General features: G+C 29.5%; 2 protein-coding genes across 3 annotated transcripts in view; one reads left to right on the forward strand and one right to left on the reverse strand.

The window, feature by feature from the left end:
• Positions 1-19,474, forward strand: part of LOC113797410 (uncharacterized) — a 41,521-nt gene extending 22,047 nt beyond the window's left edge. Inside the window, exons 5-6 of the mRNA XM_027347778.2 lie at positions 15,127-16,222; positions 16,274-19,474. Coding sequence (XP_027203579.2) covers positions 15,127-16,222; positions 16,274-19,396 — 4,219 coding nt within the window. The 3' untranslated portion in view covers positions 19,397-19,474. The remainder of the gene's footprint in view (positions 1-15,126; positions 16,223-16,273) is intronic.
• Positions 19,475-20,511: 1,037 nt separating this feature from the next.
• Positions 20,512-26,275, reverse strand: LOC113797411 (uncharacterized). 2 transcript variants are annotated; one of them, XM_075824818.1, is made up of 5 exons: positions 26,031-26,275; positions 25,065-25,810; positions 23,002-25,000; positions 21,131-22,937; positions 20,512-21,061 (listed from the first exon to the last, which is right to left on the reverse strand). In XM_075824818.1, exons 2-5 carry the CDS (start codon positions 25,270-25,272, stop codon positions 20,918-20,920), a joined length of 4,158 nt encoding a protein of 1,385 aa, XP_075680933.1. In that variant the 5' UTR covers positions 25,273-25,810; positions 26,031-26,275; the 3' UTR covers positions 20,512-20,917. The 2 variants fall into 2 exon arrangements, with proteins under 2 accessions (XP_075680933.1, XP_075680934.1); XM_075824819.1 differs by having other exon boundaries at positions 26,125-26,274.
• Between the last annotated feature and the right edge of the window lie 475 nt (positions 26,276-26,750).

Below are 26,750 nucleotides of genomic sequence, written 5' to 3' on the forward strand. Positions count from 1 at the left end.
TTACTCAATCGTGTATAAATGGCGAAAAAAAACGTTTTCGTTTAGTTTTTCTTAAAAAGGGAGAAAAATCTTTAAGCATTAACATTATCATCATAATAATAATAATCATCATCATGCAGAAAGGGTTATCTAAATTTCATATCCGTTTTTTTAAGTCTATAGAATTTTAAAACTTTAAAATTGACTTTAATTTCAGATCAAATTAAGCTAAATTCATGATGAGCCTGAAGTTCTTTATTACTAAACAAAATTTAACTTATCTGTTGGCCACTTTTCAAGTTATAATTTGAAGATGTTACGGAAAAAAATACAAGATATTATTACAGACAACAAAATTCAACTGAAAACCATTGATTAATATGGACAATTTCGAATAACATACCTACATTTTATATGATGATGATGATGATGATCGGTGATCATTGATGAAGATTGATTTCTAGCCAATCATTCATTCATTCATTCCAAAAATTATTATTTTCCGTTAAATCCACAAATATATTTTGAACGTGTAGTGTTTGTCTGTCGGTAGTTAGTTAATCTAATCGATTAATTAGATCAAAAAAAATGAAATAAAATAAAATAAATAGATAATTTTTTTTCTTTCGCCTTATTTCTTGACAATTTTTTTTTTGGCCAATCTTTGTATGTAATGATGAACACTTGAAGCATATAACCTGGTTATTTTTTTTCGATCAATTTGTTTCATACATATGTAATTTATATCATTGGAAGCCAAAATCTTCATTATCATCATCATCTAAAATTTAACAAAAAAAAAAAAAATGCATTGAATTGATCTAATATGTGATTGTCGTTGTACATCCTATATAATGTTCGTTCGTCCTTCTTTTTTTTTGCGAATTTAGCTTTTGTTGATCAATCAATCAAAATATATAGTATAGTTATAATTAAAATTATTGAATCAAAATATTTTTTAAAAAAATAAAATAAAATAAAAATTAATTAGATTTATATTTTGGCCATCATTTGACATTAGTTCACAATTTAGGAAAACAAAAATAAGATGTTTCGTTCGTAGGTATGTGTATGAAAACAAAATCAACCGATCATTAGCTGTTGATTTGATCATCGAGTATCGATGTGATCATGATAATGATGATGATGATAGATGCAAGCACCCAGAAGCATTTTCAATTCATTATAGTTTGTCGCTGTTTGTATATGCAGGCGATTGAATTTAAAAAAAAAAACAAAAATATTTTAAAAATTCATTTTATTTTATTTTTATGTTTGAAATAGTATAACGGTATAGTCAAGGTAAGAATGTAGGATTTATCTATCATCCATTAATTGCAATTGCCTATGGTGTTACCCTTTGTTTTTGTTTTGTTTTACTAATGTTAATTATAAACATTAATAAAAAGGTGTTCTTCAATAAGGCGTGTGTTACTTTTTTTTTGTAATTTGAGAAAAAAAAATTCCATCGTTTATAATATATGATGATAATAATCAACAAGTATATGAAGCTCTATTCACATCGACAACGAATTAGGAAAAGAAAAAGCAGATGCCACGAGCTAAAATAAATGAATGGTCGACCATCGCATCCTTTTTTCATGTTTTTTTTTCGTCATCATCATCAGTATTTTGAATTGAAATTAAATCACTGAACTGTTTTCGCTTTCTTTGCTTTTTTTTCTTACTTATATTTTGCATACCGTATTCATACTCTCTCTCCCCCTTATATTTATTTGGCATACGCCTTTGCCTTGAGCATCTTAACAAAAAAAATAATAATAATCATCATTTACTGATTCCTCACTAAATTCACTAAAATCATCATCATCATAAGCCATACAAACATTTAGTATCATTATCATCATTATTCTTATCATGGTAATCATATAAATCGACATTCAATCAATCAATTCAGTCAGCCAAGTATTTTTTTTTCAATAGTAGCCATAATGGTAGTTTGCAATGGTTGTTTTGAATACAAAAACAAAAAATTCTCTGTCTATTCTTATTCACTGATAAAATAAAGGATTATAAGGTTTTTTTTTGATTTGAACAAATTGATAACATGACCACAATGACGTTTTACCTGTATTTTTGTATGTCTGTAAAAAATTATAGCTTGGTTATATTTTCAATGTAATAAATTTGGATTGTCCAATTTTTAAAGTCAATCATATGAATAATTTGGTCAGGTCAGCTAAGTTTTTTTCCTACTCGTGATTTTTAACACATTTCACACTCTGATTATCTTTTTCGCAGATTGAAATATTTTCAAGAATTTTTTGGTTTCAATTTGTTGACAATTGTAATTCATTTAGTCTATGACATATATGAATGTTGAACTCGTTTTGTATTGTTGTGACATTCTATACGTGTCCAGTTTCAAATCGATACAAACAATATGGACATTTTTTTATGCAATTCACTACAGTAGCCAATAATGTCGACAAATTAATGTTTGATAATCGTGATCCATTTGAGTGAGTGGTCGAAAATTTCATCGGGTTTTTTTTTGTTCGTTAATGCTTCTGTTTATGTTTCTGTTATCTCTTTTAAACTACAATAAGAAATAGAAAAAAAAATTCAGAGATTAACCTGAAATGTTCAAAAATGGATATAAATTAAAGGGTTTCATCATTTTCATTCAATCATCATAATAACTTTTCCGTGATGATTAATTAGATGATTAGCGAAAAAAAAATATTCGGAGAGCATTTTTTCTGAATTTCATTGATGATTCAGTAGATAGTTTGATTATTTTTTTTCATTTATAGACATCCGTTGTAGTCATCATAATCATCATCATATATGAAGAAATAGAAAATCTCTTTTTTTTGAAAAAAAGGATGTCTATTTTTTTCCACAACCATATTTAATATGTCCAACAAGTTATCGTATTGAGAAAAACTAGACTGATTCATATTTTATATTCGAATTAAAAAAGCAAAATTATTCGATGATGAAAATGATCGATCAATCGATAATAATATTTTTTTTTGTTTGTTTGCAGATGTACATATACAAAACATTTTATTCATCCGGTCATTGAAGATTCAATCTGGAAAATGAAAATTTCACATTTTTTTCCATGACATAAAAATCTTTAGAAAATGCTTTTATCAATTTGTCAATTTATCAAAATGTCTTTTAGATTGGAAAAATTCTCTCATATGTCTCCAATTCAAGTTTTTTATTATTATTATTCAAAATTCTAATCTAAAGATTATGCTCATGACCAAAAATGGTAATGGAAAAGATTCCTAGAAAATTTTTTTTCCAGAAAAAAATAACACTAATTGATAATCAAACATTAGGTAGAAACTTGATCCAATTTTTTACGTTAAATTAAATCGTTTTTGTTTTTTATCTTCAACTTTTTTTGTTGTTGTTGTTGATCAAATCAAAGCGACAATTTGTTGTTGTTTTTTCTTTTCATTCAATAAAAATAACGGTTGTTTTTTCTTTACCATTATCCAAAAGTTTTTTTTTCTGTTGGTGGAATTTGAACCAAATGTGAGAAACCAAAATCATTTATTTGTGAGAGAGAGAGAGAGAGAGAGAGAGAGATAGAAATTGTTTTTGCCAATAAATTTATAAAGAAAAAAAAATATATCAACAATAAACAAAACTAAAACAACTAGATCAAGAGAAATCAAAAAAAATGATGATAAAAAAAACAAGCGAAGAAAAAAAAATTATGAAGAGATCTCTCACCTGTGTGAAATTTCGATCAATCGGCTAAGTTGGAGAGTGTTTGTGTGTGTGTGTATATTTGATAATCGAACCGAAAAAAATAAAAATAAAAGAGAAACTAAATCAAACATGATGAATATACGATCATCTTTGATTGACGTCGTGATGATGATGATGATGAAGATGATGATAGTGGTGGTGGTGGTTAATATCATAATATGAAATATTAAGGAAGAAAACATGATGGGCGGAGGAGGATGAATAAATGAATGAATGAATAAATGACGCCATGTGTATCAGAATGAAAATAATAACAACAACAAAGAATGAATTGGATGGATAAACTTTTGGAACATTCAACATATACAACACACACACACACACACACACACGTTGAAAACGATGTGATGATGAACATATATTTCAATGATGATGATGAAACACAGAAGCTGGGCGCTATCAATCGTTTTCTTTTCTTATGTTCTATTTTCTCTGTTTTTTTTATATTCGAAATATTGTTGTTTTTTTCTTGTACGAACGGTTTTTTTCGGTTCATTACTAAACTCATCTCATTAGTGTTGAGATGATCACTTTCGATTTTTTTTTCGTTTGTTTCGATCGCTATACCAGAGTGATGTTATTCTTTGTTTCCCAAATACATCACAAATACTCTAGTCTTTCAAGATTGTCATTTTTTGTTAAAATCAACTTTTTCAATCTATGATTTTTTTCTCTTTTACTTCCTTCCGGTTGAATTGTTTTTTTTTGTTTGTTCGTTCATTGGTTTACCTTACAAATTCTGATGTGAAAATCATTTACCATTTGAATATAATACCACACACATTCATTCATTCAAAACATAGATGTACCTTGATTATGATGATATTGGTTGATGCTAAGACGACCTCAGAAACAACTTCGAAAAAAAAATCGACCACCAAACATGAACATATTCATATTCATGGTAACCAACCCCCGGAACGATAAATGATAAAACTTCATGTGTGTTCTTTGGTTGTTACCGTTACATTTTTTTTTTTTTTTTGGTTTTGTTTTTTGTCGTCTTGTTTCATACCTTCAATAAAACTGTTCGGTGTACAATCGGTGTATAAATGTTTTCTCTTTTCGAAAAAAATCAACAACGAAAAAATAAACATATTTTTTCGAACTTAAAAACGTACGTGGTTAGTGATTGGTGATGATGATAATGATAATGGTGGTTCGTGTTTGTTAGTTCTTTTTGTTTGTTTCTGGCTACTCTGATTTTGTTTCAAATCATTTTGTTTTGTTTGGTTTGTTTGGACCGACGATCAGTTTGACGCTACCGTTTTTATTTTCTTCTTATTTTATTTGTGAATTGTGTTTGTATCAAATTTGTGAATGAATATATTTATTACATAAGTAAACTACAAAAAATTAATATCGATTCGATTTGTTTTTTCGGACATACAATCAACAAGTGTTTGACCATTGTCGTTGATTCATTTAACTTTTATTTCTTTTAAAGGTGTTGTGAAAAAAATTACAATTTTTCATCTAACTTGTAACACTGTTAATTTTGTTCATCTAGTTGTTAATTTGAAACATCGTTATTTGTTTTGTTTAAAAAAAAATAAATTTTACGTGAAAACTTTATCCATTTTCAACATCTCATCTTCATCATTATTATTATCCACGATCATTTTGCAATTTGTATGTCAATCAAAGAAACAAGAAATTTTATCATTCTGGTCACCCCTCTTTCTTTTTTTTTCATTACATTATTTTTGTCTGAGAATAACTGTTCAATGTATTCGCGTGACTTGCTACTTTTTCTTATCTGTTTATGATTTCATGGAAAATAAAAACAAAAAATCTTAGGGTTCTATTGAAATATTTAAATGTCTTCATCTGATTCATGAATTGATGGATGAGTTTATTTAGTCATTGTTTTTTTTGTGAATGAATATAATTGATTGCATTGTAAATTCCATGTTTTTCTTTTCTTTCTGTCTTATATGATTATGACAACCTGTTTTTTTTGTCATTATCATCATTGTGGTCGACATCTTCATTTACCCATTTATCGTTACAATTATTCTGATTTTACTACTATTTTTTTTCTGTCATATTTTTGATGTTGACAAGTTCTTAAAGTCAATCCGGTTCAATAGTGGTTTGTGTCGTGCGTTCTACATTATTAGCGTTAGATAGGGCAACAACAAAAAACCTACATAAAAAAGACAAGACATAATTTTGTTTTTCAGAATGATCACATCTTTCTTTTTTTTTTTGTTGATGTGTTTCCATTTTTATCATACAAAATAGACTATTGTAGGATCTAACGAACAAATCAAATGATTATGATAATGTGATTAGTGTCTATCTTTATACCTATACCTGTCATCATCCCAATTTTTTTTTCCTTTTGACAAACATGATGATGTCTTCATTATCATAGTGGTCAATCATCTTTGTTGTTGACGATACATTTTTTCTTTTTGTTCGATTTAATTAGAAAAACATTCAAATTTATCAATCAACAGGTTTATGTCTAAAATTTTTGATATATTTTAGTGATGAACAAAACAAAACAAAAAATTATCATATGTCATTTATGAACGTGTATATGAGATCGTAATCTTATTGTATTCCGATTGATCTTTGCATTTTTATTGGTTTTTTCTGCAAAAAAATCATTATATATTGAATAATGTTACAGTTTACATTTTCTCATTCAGATCATTTTTGATCATCTATAACAAACAGTCAAAAATTAACTTATAAATAACTTTGAATTATCTTATTTTTTTTCTTTTATTTTTGAATAAATCAAACATAACTCTTATGTTGTTCGATGTTTAATGATGATAATTTTTTTAATTATAATGATGATGACAAACAAATTCTTTTTCAATATAAGAAAAATAACGAGTTAATATCGTTTCATTAAATTAAATTGAAACGATAATGAAAATATAAAATCAATTAATGCAATATAGATAAATAGTTAGGATGATCAAAACTTTGGAGAAAAAAAAATACTGTTGAAATTTAGTGGTGGTCATCGCATATCGCTCATCATCATTATCATTATTTTTATTATTATCATCGGCATCAGGGCCACGAATTATTTAAGCAACACAGAATGTGCATCTTGATATGAGAAGCATGTGAAAAAACAAACAAACATCATCCTCATCTTTGCGCATTTCAAGCTGTTTTTTTGAGATTTTTATCAAATTTTTTTTTACTTATCACTGAAAAAAACATTCGGATATACTATACTTTCTTCAGTGTTTTAATACCAAAATACGAATTTATTTTGAGTTTTTTTCTTACTTTCTTCATCTTTATCATTATTATCTAGAATGGTTCACTATCAAATAAAATGTTCTTTTTTTTCTCTTTCTAGAATTGTATTCAAAGATGAATTTAGTGTTGAAATAGTAATGATTGAAAGTATAGTATCATCTTCGAATTTTTTAAAAAAATAACCTCTTTCAATCAAGATGGTTTTTATTTATCCTCGATGAATTTGAATTTGCTCGAGTTGATGGCCATCATTTAACTTTTGTTTTTCAATAATGTACTGATAATAATCAATCTGAAAGTTTGAAGGAGGTAATTGCGATTTATTTGCGATTAAATAAAAGTTTTGTCACTTTTGCTAATCATTGCAATTGATATTATGAAATATTTCCTGTAGCTCGAATACAAAAAAAAACAATCTAATTGATATTTTGAATTTCTGGATCGCTCAAAATCAAATCAAAGTGTTTAGTATTCATAGTGAGAATCAAAACAAAAATGCAATTCAATTTTGTTTCCTATTCAAACAACAAGATCGACAATGATATGTCAGTTTTGAACTTGTACATTTTCATCTCAATTTTTCACATCATCATTATCATTTATTCGAATCAAAACGATTGTTTTAGCAATAAGAAATGAAGAAATAAAACCACAATCACAACAATTCAAATGATTCGAAATCGATCAATCATCAACCAAGAAAAAAACGATATTTTTTTCACGGATACATTTTGAAATATAAGTTTGATGATATGTGATGATGAACAAAGAAAATTTTCGTGATTTGTGTGATCACCGAAAACATAAAGAAAACAGGAAAAAAATTAATAGCACCATTTTTCTCATGATTTGAGCTTGAATTATGTATTATTTTTATAATAGAAAAAAATAACAGTAAGATCATCATCAAAAAAAAAACAAAAATAAATGAAATGAAAACGGTGTCAAATTTATTGCAACTTTTTTTTCTAATATCGACAGGTAAATGGTTATTTTTTTTGATAGATTCATCCATCAATTGATACCAGAGAAAATAAAAAAATGTTTTTGATGAATTGATTTGTCACCAAATTGTTTTAATCATCATTTTTATTATTGTTTGGTTCATACATCTTATGTGTTTTGGGTTTATTTTTTCTAAGTTTTGGAAAATACTCTCCATCCAAAATAATCAAATACTTTTTCTTCTTCCTGTCCTGTTATCTATAATTATTTTATTATCATGTAACGGAACTGTCATCGATATTTTGTTGTTGTTGTCGTTGTCGGCTAAATGAAGCAAATAACTTTTGTTTTCATTCAAAATTATCTGTTATTTTTTGTTATCAGTGTTCCTCGTTCATACATTTTTTTCTGAAACCAACTATGACATAATCACGATTATTATTTTAGCCAAATAGTTGACAATAATTTTTTTTGGGCATATCAATTCATTCAACAATTGTTGAGTGCATATATTTTATTTTCATTGCATAGAAGTCTATGTCTAATTATTGTCATCAAATGATGATGATGATGATGAATGAATTTGAAATTTGACAATAATCGAAATCATATGATGATGATGATGATGATGACAATATTACTGATGATGGTGAAAGAAAGAAAAAATTAGAGTAGCATATCTTATATGTGAGTGTTGATGATAATAATGACAACTATAAGCTTAAAATGATGATGATGATGATGATTAAAGATGTGATTGGATTGGATGGTTGGCTGATTTTACCTTTCATCAGCTAAAGATCATATGAATAAAATTGTCTTGAATAATCTCTATCGACGGGATATTTGATGATGATTATGACGGCGACAATGATGATGGCGCCCAATTATTTTAAAAAAAAAGATCTACGACTTGAATGATTTTTTTTCCTCGTATTGACTCATTTCTTGGTCGTTCATCATCATCATCATCATAATCAACAATATGATCTAGGTATTTTTTTTCCTATAGTTTCATTTTGATGGAACAAAATAAAAAAAAAGAATAGTAATGAAAAAAATTTGAAATACGATCGTGGGAAACACGCATTCATAACCTGAAAAGTATTGACAATTTCATCAATTACAGGAAGATTTCGACAACGTGTGATGATGATGATTATGATATTTTTTTTTCTCTTCGATTCATCACCATTTGAATTTGAATAATGAAAAAAAGAAAAGAAAAATAATTCAGGATTTTACCTCATTGTGCAAGCAAATTTTAGATTTAAAAAAATTAATGCCCATAGCTAAGGTTATGATGATGATGATTAGTTATTTGAGAAAAAAAAATTTCAAATATATGCAAAAGTTATTGTGTGTATGTGAAAAAAAAGATGATCTAAATTATCTAATTTGATTTGATTATCGATGTCAGTTACATCTGAAAGTTTAAAATCCAAAATGAGGATGTACAAAATGTATTATTCACTCGATTTGAATCGATGAAAGAAAAAGGATTTATTTCTTGTTCAATAATTGTTTTATATTTTTTTTCGATTCATTGATTTGGATGATGATAATGATGATGCCGATGGCCAACGGCCATCAAAAAAAATTAAACTTTTGAAAGTAAAGTATTTTGTTTGTATGTTTGTTTGTTTGTGTGTGTGGTGAAGATAAAGACGCCTAATACAGCAACAAAAACATTTATATGAACAATAAAATGAACATCATGGCTTTGGAACAGGATGAATAAATGTATGAATGTAATAGTGGATCCACCTAAAATGATTGGCCTTTAACTCATCATCACAATCATAGCCATCAGACATCATGTTGTTGTTATGTTTGTAACAACAACAACAACAGAATGGTCTCAAAGAAAACAAGCTGAAAAAAACCACATTGGACATTTGGAACAACAACAGCAGCAGCAGGGCGTATGGGGTGGAGAACAAGAAGAAGAAGAAGAAGCGATAGATAGATTGATGAATTGATGATAATAATAATAAAAATTAAAGTGAAAAAAATGACCACCGTCCTTACAATGATTATAATTGATAATAATAATGATTATGATGATGATGAAATGTGATGGTTTACTTGTTGGAAAATTTGAATCATTTTCCAATTGAATTATTAAATTCGCAATTTTTCATTTTGCAAACAAATACTGAATGATGACATTTAATACTATTTTTTTTGCTCTTAATTTTTTTTGAATGTCATTCAATTTTTAGCGGTCACTTTGAATGATTGTCACGACGATCTACAATACAAATAAATAAATAAATTCTATAAGAGGATATTTTTTTTTCTTCTTCGAAATAACCATAATAATATTATTGTTTGGCCAAAGTTTGGTTTCAAACTATCATCATCATTATTATTATGATCGAATGACGAAAAAAAACGATGGGCAATCAAGATCGTTTGTGCGTTTTATCAATTGTTAGAATTTCTATTTTGATTGCACACTTGTTGAATTCAATTTTGAAACAGAAACAGCACATACACTGAATAATGATGATGATCATCAAGATGATGATGATGACGCCCAAAATATAACATATATTTTCTCACTTCTTAATTTTTTTTCGCTTTCACTTTTTTTTACGACGTTAAAATGTCCGCTGTCATTATCATTTTTTTTTTTTTTTTTGATTTGAAGAAAGTGAAAAAAGAAAAATATTGTTGTTATTGTTGTTGTTGATCTTCATTGTAGTCTACATTTAATTCAAATTCACTGTTACAGACTACTAAATTGACTGACAGCCTGACTAGATGATGATGATGATACGGTTTGTTCATATTTAAATGTTCGTGTTTGTATTTTTTTTTCATTCAGAAATTGGACAAAAAAAAATATCCCAAGTTTCACTGAAAAAAAGATGAAAAATTATCTTCATCGATCCAGTAGTCATTGAATGAATGAATGAATGACAACAATCCTATTCGAATTGTTGTCATTCATAATATTTGAAATCAAGAAAATGTAGAAAAAAAACATATATCGATGATGATGATGAATAGTGATGGATCTGGTGCTTTTAGAAAATTTAATGTTTCAAAACAAAAAAAAAAAAAACAATAATAATAATAATGAATACATGAGAATGATTGTTTGCAACGTGTCCGAAAAAGAAAGGTGTGATGATGATTGCTTTTGCTGCTATTGATGTTTGTGTGTGGTTGTTGATCATCATCATCATCATCATTGTCCATCGTCAATAAAGTCATCAGTATTCTTTTTTTTTCTTCTTTCAATGTTTCTGATTGATCCTGATCATCTATATTATTCACACTATAGGTGGTTTGATAATCGCGTTCATCAATTCACACTATTATTCATTGTCGTTTCATTTTTTTTCACCTTTTTTTTTATTTCGGATTGATTCATCATTTATGATCTCTTTTTCTTATGATGATTTGTCTTTTGCTGAAAAAAAAACAATAGAAAACAAGAAGAATTATTGAAGCAAAAAGACATTGAAAAACAAAATCAATAATGAAAATGATTTCTTTGTTCCAGTTTTTTATTGTTGTTGTTGTTGTTTGCCACCAATAAATAATGATATTGATATTTTCAATTACAATTCGATATAATTTATTTGTGAATAAATCGATCATTATCTTTTATGTGAAAACAAAAATGATAATTTCAATTTTCATTATATTCCCATCTTTGAAAAATTTGTGATGACCCTCAATATAATGGAAAAAAATTTTTTTTTTATCCATCGAATTTCTTTGCTCGCCCCCTTTTTAATCGATTAACTGAAAAAAACAACATTTTTGTATATGATGAGAACAGAAATTTCTCATTATAGCCATAAAAGATATTGATCTTATTCTCGGATCCATTTTAGGATTATTCAAAAAGAAATAGAAAAAATAAAAAATGAAGACAGGATTAATCAAAATCATTTTCTTCCTTTATCTCACTTTTTTCGACCAGACACAAATGTATAACATGGAAAATGTGTGTGGTTTTTTTTCTTCGTTGTTGTTACAAACAACAAAAAGAAAACCCAATCAATTTCATAAATTAGAATCTACATCGATTAATGTGTCAGATTATTAATGATAATTTCATACATAAATGTTTCTTAAAGCAAATATCTTCGGTATCATCATAAGAAGAAAAAAATGATAACAACAACAACAAAAATGAACAAATCGATATGATTTTTAAATGCATAAATATCTATCTATCTTTTTTTCAAATGTTCATGTTATTTTATTTATATAGATTCTTTCATTGATAATTCAAATGAAATAAAATAAATGTAAAGGAATGAATGCATGATACATAGACAAAAAAAAACACATACATAAAAATTGACATTCATAGTAAATGGACATTGAGACATTGATTGATTTGGGATTCAACCTCCATGGATTTCTTCATCATCATCATCATTTACCATACATTCATATGTTTGTTTGATCCATTTTAGCAATCAGAATATATGGCTCAACTCTTTTTTTTTTGTTGTTGATGAGATTTTAAATGGAAATACAAATTTTTTATTTATTTATTTATCTAACAGCAACATTTGAATTGATGTTTTCACAGTAGTTCAAATGAAAAAAAATGAAACAATTAATTATATTCAAATGCAAAAAAAAATGGCCATAGATTCATTACCAGAGATGAAATTATGAATAATTTTTTTTTCATTTTGATTAATTATAACCACAATCGATAAATTTATTGAATTCAAAATTCAAGGAAAATAAAAAAAAATATCAAGTCAATAAATATATTAATAATCATAAAACTTGTTGAAATTTTTCATTTTGGGCTGAACATTTTGGAACGACCTAATTTTTGATGTTGTTGTTGTTGTTGGCCCTTTTCAATTTCTAGTTCAATGTCTCCTACGATATTTGAAATGAAAACATAATCAATCGAATCGATCAATCGGATCAGATCATTACTTTTTTTATGTTTCAAATAAAAAAATCTTAAAAGAAATTAAAAATGAAACAAAAAAAAAATATATTTAGAATGACTTTGAACAACAAAACAAAAGATAATTTTAAGAATCATCCGATCAAAAAGTAAAAAAAAAACGAAAAGATTTAAAACAAAACTTATGAAACAAGATTAAAAAATTTCCTAATGTTATTATTATGTGTGAACAACAACGAAAAAAAAAGATCAAATGTGGTCCTTCTTTGTGGAACATCTTTTTTCTGCAACCGGCATTTTATTATAATTATCTTGTTGGAAAAGTTGTTGTCAGTTATACATAATTGCCACAAACATAGGTGTTGATAAATTATCGTATAGGATCTTAACGTTTTTTTTGTTAGTTTCGTTCATCTTTTCTCATCTATTTTTTTTATATTCGAGTCTCATCATCATCATCTGTTTGATAGAATGAGTTTAACATTTTTTTTCTTCTCTTTCCTAATCTTCATCGGATGTTGTTCATTTTTTTCGATTAATCCATCATTCTTGATGAATGTGTGTGTGTGTGTGTGAACATACATCATATACGGATTGAATAATGAAAATATAACGACTTTTTTGCTGTTGTTGATTATTACATTATCACATTTAAACGATTAACACCTCACCTTATTGTTGTTCGGTTTGGTTCGTGTTCGTTTTTGAATTGTTTAGTAATTAAAACAATGATGTTATGGCCGTTCATCACCACGGTCATCATCATCATCATCATAATCATAACAATAATGTTCGTCTTATAATTTGAACAAATTAATGAATCAATGATTATCACCTTTAAAATAAAGATCTAATTAACGCATAAACATCTTAATTAATGAACAGAAAAAGAAAGAAAGATGTTCATTAAAACATATTTCAGAATTCGAAACGTTAGTCTGTATACAATAACTATTCGGATTCGATTAGGATTAACATTTTGTTGAATAGAATAATAAAATGAATGAATGAATGAATGAATGTTTCAAAAATCGACAAAATGGATGGATCAATCCATCTTTCAATAGTGTTTATGAACATTTTTTTTGTTGTTGTTGTTGATCATGAAGTATTTTCATTGAAGAAAATTATGACCTATTTGTCTGTCCGATAGATAGATAATATTTATTAGCATGAAGTGATGATGATGATGATGATCTTCACCAAATTATAATGATGTACATTAAATAGTATTCATAAATTATCTGTTTTTTATGTTTTTAGATCTTTAAATTTTCATTCGATGATCATCATCATCATTGAAAAATAATAATGATTTTTCTCATGGATGTGCATATGAATTATGTGGGTAGGATAGTTGTGAATTATATATCTTCTTCTTTTTTTTAACATCTGATAAAGTTTGTACATCGTCTGAAAATGATAAAAGGATTAATCATCAACAACAACAATATATACAGAGGATTCGATTATAATCTTATTTATAAAAAAAAAAAAAACAAAAAAAAATTGAAATATTATCACCACAATGTTGTTCCTTAAAATCATGGTAAATGAATTTAAGAAATCTACAAGATTATCTTCATGTTCTTGGAAGAGAAAGTTTTTGCTGTTGTTACATTAAAGATGATTCAATTGGTGAGATGTAGAAAAAGAGACAGAGAAATTGGAGCAATTACTTTTCAGAAATAACACAAGTGGACACAAGTTTTTTCTGTAAATTTATTTGTTATGATTTTGTTACGAAACTTCCTTTCGTCGTCGACGAATAAAAAAAAATTCAAAAAATTAAAAATTAATTCATTAAATTTTCTCCGCTCACAGTAATAATCACATATGATTGGTAATTTATAAAAATTTCTGTTAATGTTTACAAAAAAAAAGATACCCCTCATAAAAAGTGAAAAATTACTGTAAAAAAAAAGAAATTAGAACTTTTCGTCTGTTCGATAATGATGGCGACGATCAATTTTTTGTTAACAATTATAATAGTTCGATTCTTATTGTTATCGTTAGATTTTTGTTTTATGCCAAGTCATTTTATCATTTAGCATTTTCTTATATTGTTGGATTTGTGAATAAAATTATTATTTGTTTCGAATCATACAATCCATTTGCTAAAAAAAAGAAAAAAAGAAAACAAAAGATTGAAAAGAATTTTCTGTCATGACCGACGCCAAAATGTCTGAAGAAAAGCCAGTCAACAGCAGCCAGTCTGAATGCGAATTAGCTGCACAATATTTAACCGATATTTTAAATTTACCTAAAAATTCTGATCAATTTTCTTTATTATTTTCTCAAACAAATAGCTCGGATGTGGAATCGAAATCTGTTGGCGATAATGGTGATAATGAATGTAAATCTAATGCCGAAGAAATAGATCGAGACGAATTGAAAAATCAAGATTTGTCATTTAAAGATAAAAGTTGTAAACAACAATCGGAACATTTTGCCGATAATAATAATGATGATGATGATGACGATGAATGTTATGATGATGAAAATGATGAACAACCACCAAATGATGAAGAATCAAATGATTCAAATGGCCGTTATGATGATTCACAAAATTCATTGCTAGATCCAAATGAAAGTGAAAATCGTGAATATCGTTGCGATCAATGTACAAAAATTTTTCATTGGCGTTCAAATTTAATTCGACATCAAGCATCTCATGATCATAATCGTCGTTATTCATGTGAAGCTTGTCGTAAATCTTTTACTGATCAATCTAATTTACAACGACACGTTCGTAGTCAACATTTAGGTGCTCGTGCTCATGCTTGTCCTGAATGTGGTAAAACATTTGCTACAAGTTCCGGTCTAAAACAACATACTCATATACATTCATCTGTGAAACCATTTCGTTGTGAAGTATGTTCAAAAGCTTACACTCAATTTTCAAATCTTTGTCGTCACAAACGAATGCATGCTAATTGTCGATTACAAATTCGTTGTGATCGTTGTTCGCAATCATTTTCAACCGTTACTGCATTAACAAAACATAAACGTTTCTGTAATGATTCTACTTCCAATTCTACACAAAATTCAAAAATAACAACCGGTGTTTTAATTTCTCCAACAACTTCGACAACATCAAGAAATAGTTGTGAAAATAATCTTAAAAAACAAATATCTAATCAATCGAATCAGCAGCATAAAACTGGCATCTCAAATCTGTTTAATTCTCCTATCTTTTCAAACAACACTGAATTGTCACAATTTAGTGATGATAACATTAATTCGAATTTGCTTCAATTGTTTCAGAATTCACAGAATCCAACTTTTGCTTTAGCCGCTGCTGCAGCTGCTGCCAATCCACTTCTAAGCCACCTTTTTAATCCTTTATTGTTACAACAAACATTTCTTAATGATCAGATTGAAAATAAACTTTTAGACAAACAGGTAAGTCAATTTTTCATTTTAAAATATATTGTCTTATTTCTTTGATTTCAGGAATTTAATGATAAAACTTCAATTGATGGTGCTGAATTGAACGATAGCAATAAATTGAATAATAAAAACGACGACGAAACAGAAAGATCTTCATCACGTTCTTCTTCAGTTTCATCACATTCTGAAGATTCAAACAATTGCGAAGAAAACGTTCCATCTCTGCATATTGATTCCAAACAAGCAAGTAATTCGGAAAACAATTTAGAAACAAAGTCACTTGAAGAATCGATTAGCGATAATCAAGAATCAAACGAGCTAGAAAGTATCGATAAAAATAAAACAAAAGTGAAAAATTCCGACGAAGACGATAAAGCGATGTCGACAACATCATCACAACATCATCATACAAATAACCATCGTCACCATAATCGTCGTTCTTCGCAAACTAGTCATCATCAGGACGTATCTACCACTGAATCAATTTCAAATATGTTTCCATTTAATTCAACAAATACCAGTGCTGGATCTGGTAGTATTGCATCTCCGAATTTCGATTACCGAACAGCCGCTGCATTGGCACAGTCAATACAATCGAAATTCTTTCATAAAAACGCTACCGGTAAAGATTCACCAAATTATAATGTTCAAGATGAACCGGAAAAAACGAAAAAGTCTACCAATTTTTCGATTAATTCTTTTCTAGATCAAACGACTAATAATGATAATAGTGGTAAAAAACATAATCCTGATGAAAAGCCACTTGATTTAAGTTCACCATCTGGTCTCGGGCCAACTATGAGTCCAACATTATTGAAACATCATAAAACAGGATTGGATTCATTCTTACAAACAGCTGGTGCATCATCCAATAACGTAATGTTACAACAAGCAATGGCCGCCGCAATGTCCAATCAACATTTCGGCTCTTCACCATCATCATCAGTATCATCGACAAATGATCATCTCATTCGGCAACAACAACAAGCGTTAACCGCTTTTCTTTACGGTAATCCTGCGGCTGCAGCTGCTATGGATCCTCCGACAGCAGCGGCAGCTGCAATGATTCAACAGCAACAGCAACATCAACAACAACAAGCACTGAATGCACAACAATTTGATTGGAACCAATTTTTGTTCGAACATTATCGATTCTTGATGGCGAACAACGCAAATAAACCGATGACTAATAGTGTTAACGTAAACAATCAAAATGATAATCCATTTTTGTCTTCAATGGCAACATCTACAAAAGTATCATCACCATATGGAGTATCCGGATCACGTGTTCCATCAAATCAAACATCGATTGCTCAGCAACAATCAAATTCATGGCTTGAATCCTTTCAAATGATGCAAAAACTGATTCAAGATCAGCAACAAAACAATAAAACGTCTTCAAAGCATCAACAGCAGCAATCTTCTCCATCATCGAAAACGTCTTCATCATATCATTCATCTGGATCATCTCCGTTTTTTGGTCCAAATTTATCAGCATTTCCCGGTGTTCATCATCAACCACCAGCTTCACTTGTGAATCATAATCATCCACATAGTCAGCATCGATACTCAAATGGATTTCCTATTCAATCTTCCGGTGCTAGCATAGCTGGTAATAACACCTTTACATCAACAACGTCGAATGTTGTGTCCACTCCGATTTCGACATCATCACCAAATTCCATTGATAAATCTCCTGCAATGGTGAAAAAAGCGGTTCCGTCTTCTATGAATTCGACATCAGCATCTAATCCATCGAAAGGGTCTTCAGCATCAGCAAGGAAATCTTCAAATACACAACCACAACATTCATCGACAAAACATCGATACCTCAACTCTGGTCATCATCATCCACATTTGCCTACTAAAATTGTTCCACCGAATCCATTGACTTCACATCGTTCTGGTAAAGAACGTTATGCTTGCCGTTACTGTGGCAAAATGTTTCCACGTTCAGCTAATCTTACCCGACATCTTCGAACACATACTGGGGAACAGCCGTACAAATGTAAATATTGTGAACGATCATTTTCGATTTCATCGAATCTGCAACGACATGTCCGTAATATTCATAACAAAGAAAAACCGTTTAAATGTCATTTATGTGATCGATGCTTCGGACAACAAACCAATCTAGATCGACATTTGAAAAAGCATGAAAGCGATCAGCAAACATTGCCATCACAAACATCACAGTCATCTCTTCCACCCACTATGGTTGATCCAGAACGAATCAAAGAATTTTTACGTTTACAACAACAGCAACCAAATATACCATTAGATGATAGTTATTTTGGCGAGATTCGTTCATTTATGGGTAAAGTGATGAACAAAAATAATAACAATAGCAATCATCTTAAAAATTCACATTCTGCTGCAGCGGTTGTTGCCGCTATGAATCGTGGTGGTCAAAATCTGAATGATGTTCTGGCCGCAGGTAATCCTGCATTGGAAACACTGCAAAAAATATATCCGCTACTACCTGATTTAACAAACGCATGGAAAATGAATAAAAAAATGAATGGCAATCCATCGGATAGCCAAAATTACAAAAAAAATTCTGTAGATAAAAAATCAAATGGATCATTAGATGGTAATAATAGCGAAGCAACTATGATCGAAGATGATGATGATGAAGATATCGATGATGATGTTGATGAAGATGAAGAGGAAGAAGAAGAAGAATGCTCCGTGAACAGTGGAGCAGAATCATGTTCTGTTGATGGTGATGCTAGTGGTGTAGATATTGAATCTGAATTAGATGTGGAAACTGCATCACCACAAACAACAATTTCGTCTAATATTGCGACTAACAATAAGGAAGATGATCAAGAATCTTTAGTCGATGAAGATGATGATGATGGAAAGGATTATAAACGAGAAAAAATAGATGTTTCTAAAAAGTCAACAAAAAGGAAACAAAATTTTGATGATGAAGATGATATAGAAAATGAAGAAGAATTAATTGTTGAAGAAGAAGGATTTGAGGATGAAGATAGTAACGACAATAAAGATTTCGAAGACAAAGACCAATATGCGAAGGAAGAAGAAGAAAAAGAACAAGTTATTAGAAAATCACCATCTTATCGTAAGCGTTCACGTAACAGGGATGATATCAACGATGGTCAGGAATCGGATATTAAAATAAAAAACGAAGAAATAGAAGAAGATCCGATTGAAGTTTGATAGAAAAAACAACCAATTATTCATCACCCGATATTTAAGAAGATTAGCCATTTAAAAAATATTTTCTTTTTATTTTTATTTTTTTTCGTTTTATTCAAATTTTCAAAATTTATTTTTAAAAAATCATCTTTTTCGGGGTTTACAACATAATCATTTTTTTACAAATATTGGTTCTCATCATTTGGCTTTTGGTTTGCCTCGGATTATCTCCTCTAGTCAGCACACGTCAAGATTTTGTTTTAGTTGTATTGTTTTTTCTTTTTCTTTTTTTTCGGTCGTCACATATGTCCATTCGATTTAATGCGTGCGTCCATCTCATCTATGTTGCACCGAAGAAATACTTTGATTAAAATTGAAGCAAAAAAAAATCAATTGATGGAAATACATTTTTGATATTAGGCAATTCAATCTCAAGATTTATTATTTCTTCATATATCTGTCAAATTCATGCATCTCACTACTTTTATTCTTTTTTTATATATATGTGTTTGTCTGTATGTTTGTATAGAATGTTTTCATTTTTTTTCTTCTAAAATTGTCCAAAGTGTTTGAATTCTTCTAATTTAATCATTTTTTAAAAAATCAAGCAACTACATTTATGTACCACTACATTATCGACAATTTTTTCCACATTAAACAATTTGAAAAAAAATATTCTGATTAGATTTTACAACACTGAAATATTAATTTTTACTTTTTTTTTGTTTCATTTCATTTCAATTTATCTGTTCTTTTAATATTTTCATTCCAAATGATAATAATAATGATTTTTTTTGTCATTATATTTCCCTTATGATTTCTTTCATTTTTGTTACAATTATAATAGAGCACTTTCAATTAAATAATCATTGCCATTGCAAATCAACAATGAATACACCATTTTTTTATATATAAACACTTACAAACATTATCTCTCTGTATATCATGCTTTATTCCCAAATTTATCTTTTAATTTCAATTTCGTTGATTAAAATAAAAATCAATTGTTCTGTTTTTTTTATTGTGAAATTTTGCGAGAGATGGTGCCACTGTTTGATTATTGGATTTTAAAAGAATAATAAGTCAGCGCGAAAAATTTGCTTGGATAGTCATTTAAAACAATAAGTATTCAATGATTTTTTTTCAATTTTTGGGTGAATTTATTAAACATATGACAAGTCAAAAATGTTGATCTGAATAAAAAGCCATAATTAAACGAAAACGATTGAAGAATGAACATAAAATACTATACAAATTTTTTAAAAAATTGCTGAATTTGATGATTCGTACAATTGAATATAAACACAAATAATAAGTTAACCATTAGAAAAACCAATGCGATTAATAATTTAGTAGAAAACAATCTAAAGTTGATGAAATATGTTTGAACACCATGTGATGAAGAAAATTTAAAATCAGAAGCGGTAATTGCATAGGCTTTTTTTCTCTCTGCATATCAATTAGACGTTATTTATTTCTGAATGTTCGCTATGGACAAGGCACCCGAGCAACAACAACAAAATGTGTTCTGAATTGTTCAGACTATTGTTGTGGCAACATCTGATAAGGTAGATTCGGATGACGAAGTGGACCACCAGTATTATGGCCATGATGACTAGCAGCAGCTTGAGCAGCCGGTAAGTTAGATGGTGGACCTCCGCGAAGTTTTGGAGGCATTATTTGCACCTATGTGAGAAAATGGAAAAAGAATAAATAAGAAACTTCAATTTAATTATGAATCAACAATTTACTGACCGGATGTCTTCCGAATTTAGAATCTAGCATAGATTCTTGTTCGCTAGGATGGATACCACTGCCTCGTAGGCCACCACGTTCAAATTCCAATTGTATAGGTATTCTTTGCCGATATAATGTTGGTGATTCATCGTGATATGGTGCCATCGCACCCATAGCTTTACGACGTTGATTGGCACGATGAAAACAGCATCCAATTGTAACAGCGAATAACAATGCAATTAATATGGCAATAGGTGGAATCAACATTGCTAACAACCGATCACCAAAATAATGCATATTAGGATATTCATCCACATCGGGTGTTTCATTGTCATCTGGATTCATTGATATATTAATTGATGGATCCTCAGTTTCAGCTGCAGCTATTGAATCATCTAAGTTGACACTTTCATCTTCATCGCCATCATCTTCAGCCGATGTATCTCTAATTGGTTTAGCGCCCAGCACTCTGTTTTCTAATCCAGGACTATTAGAACATACAGATTTAGGTATCCATTCGACGCTCAAGAATTTTAAATTAGCTTCCAGTGGATCGAAAAGCTGATTGTAAATATCAAGTACATCCATACTGGTGATGTTATTATTTAGATTAACATTAGATAAAAACTCTTGTGTATTTCGGGGAAATAATCTATGATAGATGTCTTCTTGAATGATTTTCTTCGGACAAGTTTTGGTCTCAAATATTGAACCGCCACCAAGGGCATTTTGGGAATGTGAATAACTGGTCACTAATGTACGATTGGTCCAAACAAATTCGTAGAAATAATCACTTTGAAGACTACTGATGGCTCTAACAGGCCTTATTAAACTTGTCTCATGATGATTATTCAATCTTTTATCATGAGGATGGTGGTGGTGATGATGATGATGTAAATGACGTTTGACCTGTTTTTCGTTCTCGGATACGTGATGTTCAACATTTTTATCAATATCATCCTCAAGTAACAATGAATTCGAGGTAACTTCATAATTTTCAAGAAGAACATTACTATTTATATAAGGTAAATGTTCAACAGGCTCGGCAATTTTGGTAAAACGATGTCGACTGATGTCCAACATACGAAAAGCTTCCAAATTAGAATTTCCCATCAATCGCGTTGATAATGCATGTGCAACTTCATAAAAATCTTTTGATGTCAAACGTTGCTGTGATCGAGATGTAAGTTCAATATTACGATATAGAAAATTCATTGTTATTTCGAACAAATAATCTTCTCTGGTGTTGACATCATGTTCAACATCTAATATGAAAATATCATGCTCGCTACCACCATGAACCGTATCTTCGGCAATTAATTTCAATTCATACGTTCGAATATGTTCTGGTTTGTACGGCAAGCCGTAGATAGTTTGCTCGTGAGTATCGAAGTAAATGAATTCCGGAAGATCAATTTCTGGTTCCAATGGCGCCACTGATAACGCCAACTGTCTTGTGTCTACTTGACGAGTCATTGAATAAACAGTATCTTTTGGTATCTGAAACTTGAATGCACTGCCTAATCTATATGGACCGATTCGATTCAATCGATTGCTAAAAACAATTTTGTCTTTGTGTCTTGATGCAGATGCTGAATCAACAGCGGTCGCATAACTACCACAAGCAGATCGTCCTATAAATATACGTTTAACGTGTTCAATTTTGAAATCAGGAGAAACGGCCGAACGAAGCTCATGTGAAGGAGACATGAAGCCGAATTCATCTTCAGGATATGTTATATCATAAAGTCGACTAAATAACAAGTTGATTTCATTAACAGGACAAGGATGCCGTCGTAATGAATCATTTGTCCAAGTAATTGACCTTCAAAATATAAGAAAAATTTCATAAAATAAACATGAGTTTGATAAAAACAAAAACCACTTACCATTGAAGTGATTCTGGATTTTGTTGTATATTCAAAACATTTATATGCCTTAATAAAGCTTGTCGTTGAGCAGCTTCGGTTAGACCACCGGAAGGCATCTCTTCAAACACTTGAATTGACATTCTTTGCAATATAGACGAAACAGCTTGAATCCGTTCCGGATATCGATCATTATCCCAGGTCATATTGGCCAAAATAAATTTATGAGTGTACGAAAGTGATTGTCGTGATTGTCGTACATAAATTTCCAGAATTTCAGTCGCTTCACCACCTTGAAGATCAACTGCAACTAAATTGAATCGATATCGACCAATATTATCATCAGTCGGCAAGGCATACAAGTATTGGTTTTCATTATCGAATTGAATCCAATAATCAGCAGGCAATATTTCTGAATCCATAAAGAAACCGATTCTTAATTGGCGTGTATTACCATCTTCTTTGTCATAAAAAGTATCTTCCGGTATAGTAAATTGCCAAAACTTTCCGGCAGTAATACTCAATTTACTGATACGTTTATTAACAAAAGGTCGATGATTTAATATTGTTGTTGAATGTTCTGTTGTACTTGTCGACGTTGTTGTACTTGTGGATGAATTGTAAAGATTTATATTTCCGGAATCAATTGAAATTTTTCCCAAATCATTAGAATCGATTGCCGTGAATGGTTTGCTATCATCATAATTACTGCTGCTAATACGAGATTGAGTGGAATCGATTGTTGCAGAAGGTTGCAATGTTGACATTGTGCTTGTTGTGAATATTGGTGTGAAGAGTGGCGATTGTTGGTCCAGGTTGTCATTTATATTATCAAAAGCTAAATTAACACTTTGACTAATCAATTCTGGGACTAATACTGGTGTTCGATACAAATGTGGATATGATGGGATATGAAGATGAAGTTGATGACCGGACCGAGTTGATTCCTGTGTTTGAATAGTTGGAGTAGGCTGAATACGATGAAATTGTTCACCAAATCCACCTGGAATCTCATCACTAGCTAAACGGGTGAACGTTGGGGATACCATTGATGGTATAACAGTTCGTGATAATGCAGTCATTTGATCAACATTACTTAGAGAGTAATCGATTGTCGATGTTGTTGACGTTGACCATAATTCTTTATTCAACGCTGGTGTTTCGTAGATATTTTCATCATCAGCATAAGCATTTCGACGACGATGTTCTCTTTTTTTGTGATGATGATGATGATGGTGATGATGGTCATGCTCCTGGTGATGATTATTAAGATGATGAGTAGAATCAGATGATGGCGCCAGTGATATGGAAGGATCAATTCGATTGGCATCAACATTGAATTGTATATCATCATTACTGTCTGTAGGAATTGTACCATGGGTTATTTTTATCAATTCTGAATCGATATTAGATCGTTTCAATTGTTTCAAAAGCAATTGACTATTAGTATCGAGTTGAAGTTTTCCATTAGATTCTGTCTCGCATTCTTTAACATCGTAAAAAAGATGATACTCTTTATTCAATGTTGAACCATGACCACTGATATCTCCAAAAACGGCTTGTACATTGAATTGATTGAGCCATTGCTTTAATGTTTGTTCATTTTGAAATGTTTGATCACTATGTTTAAAAAATGACTGATATAAATCGATCACGATCGTATTAAATATTTGTTTAACAGTTGGGAAATTTTGCTTTAAATCGATTCGACATTGATGAAAATAAGAAGATTGCCGCATTGATTGATCTTGCCATCGATAAAGACCATTCAGCAGGTAAGCTGGGCGGTCCAATGTTTCAATCACAAAAATATCTTCATATTTACGACTATTTTGCATGGCTTCTACTTGAATGAAATAGATTCGTTTTTCTTGTGGAGCTCCAAATAAAAGGCCGGTACTATGATCGAAATAAAGCCAATCCGGTAGCCGGTTGTTAGAATCAATGTTGGAGCCAGCTTGTGTTAAAGTAAAATTTTTCACATCATTCGGAATTTCGATTTGATAGTAGAATAATTTTCCTGTATAAAAAAAATGAGAAAAAAATTGTAAAAAAAGTTTTAAAATATTATGGAATTTTTTCACCTATAAAAGCTTGTTGGTCGGGTATACGGAACTCGTCAAACAATGATGTTGTTTCGATATTTAGTAAAGAATTGGATGCCAACGATGATATGAATAATGATATGAATAGCAACCATCTAGTTGATTGATGGTAGTAGGAATTTCTATTGTGATTGGTCAATAATAATGTCGTTCTAGAAGACATCATTAATATTTTTGATGCCATCATTGTTATTGTTAACGATGATTTATAGAGATGGCTTTGTACCTTCAAGATTGAATATATGAAATTAATATTATACAACAAAACAGCAATTTGTCGATTTTGGTCAATTTCTATTTCGTTGTCTCCATTTGTTTGAAAACTAAGCAATCTTTAGATTCAATAAAAATGTGGAAATTTTCTTCATGAATAAATGATAAAAAACTGTGAATTATTTTGATTAACAGTCAATTCACTAAAATCAATGATGAATATAGACATATTGCACAGAAAGAAAAAAACATCAGGTTTGTTATTGGCACGAAGCAATAATGTTGATACGATTCGTTAAGCAAAAGTTTATTATTGATGATATGATAGTGGTCTGGTCTTCATGTGATTGTTGCCAACCATTGAAGCATGATTGTTATGATATATTTCCAAAAAAAGAAAGAATGAAAGATTCACATCTCAACATGATGAGTTATTCATCGGAAAAAAACATCATCATTATTTTCGCAAGTAGAGAGAGAGAAAAAAAAAGAATATGTTCGTGATGGGAGATCTAAAAATTCGTAAAAATAAAAAGACAAGAATAGCATCAATTTTCTCTGTTAAAATAAACAAATTTAAAATTACAGACACACACAAACACGCATAAAGCTATTGTATACAAGACCTAAAAAAAATTACTAATAATATCTTAAACAATTAATTAAAAATTTTAAAATGGCAAGAAACTCTTTCAACAACAAACAAAAAACAAAGAATATTCTGGCATTTACATTTGATGTTCAACTATGACTGATTTTACATCAGATATTTGAAAAACTAAATGTTTCAAGTGATTTCAACAAATGAACAACAACAACAAAAAACCATTGAACATATGACCAGTATGATGAATGATTTTGGTCTTGGTTTTGATCAGTGTTGAAATTGTCGGCTGAAGAAAAAAAAATTGCCGATTAAGAAGAAAAAATCGATTAATCACTTTCAATTGATGAATGAAAATAGTATAACCAAAAATAAAAATAAATTTCTGGCATTCATAGCATAATCATCAGAATGCATTTGTACAATTGTTAGAACCAAAAATTTTACGCAATGATCTGTTTATGCATGCTATTATAAAAAGTGTTGTTGTTAATGATGATTATCATCATGGTAATGATGTTGATATGGATGTCAAACAAACATCACAATCGTCACCATTACTCTGAAACCAATCATATTAACAAAACAAAATAAAAATGTGCAAAATTCTTGCCTGAGTGTTTTGAGATATAACACATGGGCGAGTTGTTTGCTTAGTTCTTTTTGATGTTTTTTTTCCGTACATTTCTTTTAGTTTTTTTTTGAAATAAAAAAAAGCATATTGCATAAACTTTGTAACGTACATATATCACCAAAAAAAAGCTTAAACAAAACTTATATTTATATTGACAATGGATAAAAATATATCTATTTCTGTCTATTTTAGTGGATGGGTAAAATGTAACACC

This window comes from Dermatophagoides pteronyssinus, unplaced genomic scaffold (assembly GCF_027571235.1).
Source record: "Dermatophagoides pteronyssinus isolate colony J.1.1.1.1 unplaced genomic scaffold, Derpt_VIB-CSIC_2022.12 sq0002, whole genome shotgun sequence".
Classification (NCBI taxonomy): domain Eukaryota; kingdom Metazoa; phylum Arthropoda; class Arachnida; order Sarcoptiformes; family Pyroglyphidae; genus Dermatophagoides; species Dermatophagoides pteronyssinus.